This window comes from Melampsora larici-populina, assembly GCF_000204055.1.
Source record: "Melampsora larici-populina 98AG31 unplaced genomic scaffold MELLAscaffold_92, whole genome shotgun sequence".
NCBI lineage: Eukaryota > Fungi > Basidiomycota > Pucciniomycetes > Pucciniales > Melampsoraceae > Melampsora > Melampsora laricis-populina.
In genome coordinates, this window is record NW_006768856.1 from 140,796 (window position 1) to 144,435 (window position 3,640).

The window sequence follows — 3,640 nt, forward strand, 5'->3', positions numbered from 1 at the left end:
TACATACTCTTCTGACATAACAGGAAATCCAGGATGGTATCAAAACTATAGATGAGAAGCTCAAGAATTGTATAGAATCATAGCTTGATGAAAATCACAAGTTAAGTGGGTGTTATAAGACCGGGAACTTCAACAGGGCTGGTGGAGAAGGATCGAGGTGTTCTTTAAAGGGTGATTTGCTTAATGATGATTGATTGTTAGATGAGTTCTGAGATCTATCTAAAAAGTGCAAACATCATCTGTGATATGTCTTGTACCTAAATATCAGATATTTGATAACTCTTTCTCAGAACACTAAGCTTGTGAGATTAGAAGTGCCCTACAGTCTGTATATAAGGAGGGATAATGATGTTCAAACCTAGTGAAGTGGATTTCAGAAATCTTGGGTTTTGAAGATTGAGAATCACTCTCTTTGATCATGTCAACTTCAAGACTCAAAAGGATTTGTGAGCTCATATTTTTGACGTATTATCAGGTATTATCCATCAAAATAATCATCCGCTCCTACTGATTTTTGTCAAGAAGTGAGCATGAGAGGTTTACTTATTTGATTGTTGTATGATTTGGAATGTGGGTAATTCCATAAGATGTAGCTTGCGTCTGGCATACAAATTTCTCATACTATCAGTTTCACACTTGAAAAAGTACAAGGAGATGAAAAATGCAAAGCAATAACCAAAAATTCAAATTTCCCCAACCAGTGGGACTAGTGGTCACCGGTTACAGGGTCTCAATGATCATGATTTCAGTCTTTTATGTAGTTGAACTTGAAATTCGTGCTTTAGTTTGTAAAAAGATTAAATTACTTCATACGGATATGGATTCATCAACAAGAACAAGACTCGAGTGATTGAAGAATAAATTAGGAACCATAAAATATGAGTATTAAGTCGACAAGTCAAATAATTGGATCAACCGGGTCTTATAAATTAAGAAATGAATGTGAAGAGATTGGATTCAGTTTATAAGAAAGAGGAGATGTGAAATTTCCAAAGCTTAAGGTTTGTAATCAAACTTTCTTCCACATCATGGGGTGAAAACATACTCCTTTGGTATCCTGATACGTACCGAAAAGCCCGCCTAAACTGAGGACGTAGTCTTCTGCAGAAGGAACATAGAGCTACAAGGAAGTATGATTGAATTCAAATTGATCAGAATATAATTCGGATCAGTTAGGTGGAAGTTGAAACTCACATGGCAGTTACAACCGCATAGGGACCATGCAACCCCTGGATACGTAGATTTACAAAGGTCAAAATCAGTACACTTGGTTCAAACACAGAGATTCAAAGATCAGTTTCCTCACAATCAAGGCAATGTTCCACCAATGTGGCTTGACTGTATATGCAGCTTGAAATGAGCCGATGAACTGAGGATCAAGAAGTCAGATCAATATCAGCATATTTTGATCATCAGTTGTAGATAGATTTCTCAAAGAGATTGATTTACCAGCCAAATGAGCACTGGAACAAAAACTATCGTTGAAAGGTAGGTCATCACAACATGTTGTAGCACTGCGTCGTGTTGCTGTCGAATTTTATTGTTCAAGTATCTTATCCGCTCAGCTTCATCGTCAAAATAAGACTTAGTCTCTTCTTCTTTCTCAACTTCCGCCATGATACGAAGTTTACGCGAATCTATGACTAATAGGTAAATGAATGGAAGGTATGCCTAGTATCACATGTGTAATCAGGATTCGAGAAATCTCAACAACATGCGAGTCAATCAGGACCTACCACAGATAGTATTACGACACTGCTCAAATAACAGACTATTGGGAACCGAAGGTATTCCTCGATGGTGTCCTATTTCATTTGATAAATTTCTCAAATTGTTAATTGTGAAAAATCAGTGATGTTTAGATGCAGAACGCGGCTAACCAAGTGTGGGAGGGCGGCCTCAGCGGGAAGTAGTTGAGCTATCAGAAGTGCTTGACTGTAAGTGTTTGGGGAATAATTGATTGCTGAACGTAGGAGATTATTCATGATTGGAGCTAAGGCTGTCTTGATGGCCAAGTATTCTGAATTGATCCGGAAGAATTTCCATAGGATGGGAGCTGATAAAATATGTACATGATCAGATTGGATACAAAGTTAAGAGGTTCTATGAGAGAGTGAAAGCTGAAACAAAAGCTGACCAATCGGAGCTATAGTCAATACTATGAATGCACCGTTCATTAACCAAGCAACGGCTGGCGGTATGAATTTGTTGAGCTCCCGGTGTGAATCTCTGGCTTTCTGAAGTAGCCAATGCCCCATGCAGACCCACAGAAAGCCTACAAAACGCGTTTGTTTTCATCAAATCAAGAGTCTTTTTGATGACCAGATGTGTTGTATCACTCACACCTTGATAAATTACAAAATGATAAATTTATTCTGGTATTGATAAGCAGAATGTTTTAAAGAACACTTACCAGGAACCAGTCAATACCACAATAAACTTGCAGCCAGATAGAATAAGCTGCCAGGATTGGTCATGGTAGCCATCCATTATGGTCTCTTTCCAAACCAAGTCCGTGATTGTCACTACAGTGGAAGCATGCAAGGAATGAGACTCGCCGTCAAACATAGGTAAAATAAATCCTTCCGACTAACCTGAGCTATAAATGGTTCCCACTATAGCACCCAGGCTCATACAGTCAAACTTGATCAAACCCATAGCATTCAATCCGATGAAGAGAAATTTATTCGTCTTGATCCGCCAACCAAGGAGGAAAAATGATGAAAGGAAGATCCTTTTGAGAGAATCACAGCAAAAGATGTACACCTATTTTCAGAGACTTAGACTAGCTCCTTGAATGTTAGGCATACTCACAGTACATAGATTGCTATGATAGCACGCTGAATCGATCTACTCCATGAGGGCATCGGAGGAGGCTGTATAAGAGAAAAGAGCAGGAGAAAATGAGCCCAAAAACGCCCACAGAATAGCTCAAGACGTCCTTGTCATACGCACTAGAAGCATCTCTTGGAGATGTTCTTCTGTCTGAGAGTATGGGTTAACGCCATCGCCAGGTGATAGTTTAAGGACAAAATTCAGCAAGGTTATCTGCGTGTATGTTGCCATTCGGAAGTTGTGAAAATGATGGATATCAATCAAGGAGATACTGAAGGGAGTAAGTGAAGAGAGGCCCGCTTCTCTGGATGGTATTATAATTTCCCGACCTGCAGCAGCGATCAAGTTCGACAGGCTTTCTCTTTTGTACGAGAATCATGCTAGAGATGTATCTCCGCCGAGTCAAATTTGGAAGGTAAGAAATGGTCGAGAGAGGACCGCATTCAAACCCAATCCAGACATTCCCTGACATGACCCAAATGGCACAGCGCTGCTTTGCTCATTAATTCCATCGCGTTGGGATTTGCGCTTTGACGAGCTAAAGCTGCTAAAGGGGCATATTGTCACTGAATTTGAAGTTTAGATTGCTCTAGTAAAATCAAAGCAATAGGGCGTCTCAAGAATGGGTCCGAGTGGGACATAAGTATGGGATTAGACAGTGACAGAAGGATATGAAAAACAAGGGGAATGAATTGCGTTAGAGCATCTCCTATCGTTCGAGTAAAATTTCGGTAAAATTTCTGTACGTACTCACTCGGTACAGTATTGTTCAATACCGAACGGTCAGAATCCACTATCGTTGGGT

At 39.8% G+C, this 3,640-nt stretch overlaps 1 protein-coding gene across 1 annotated transcript; it reads right to left on the reverse strand.

The window, feature by feature from the left end:
• Positions 1-2,141: 2,141 nt before the first annotated feature.
• Positions 2,142-3,223, reverse strand: MELLADRAFT_73636 (uncharacterized protein; the record flags this gene model as incomplete). Its single annotated transcript, XM_007418429.1, has 6 exons — positions 2,142-2,345; positions 2,414-2,525; positions 2,595-2,734; positions 2,815-2,876; positions 2,956-3,048; positions 3,136-3,223. The coding sequence occupies 5 exons, from the start codon at positions 2,962-2,964 to the stop codon at positions 2,336-2,338; spliced, it is 333 nt and encodes a 110-aa protein (XP_007418491.1).
• Positions 3,224-3,640: the final 417 nt, after the last annotated feature.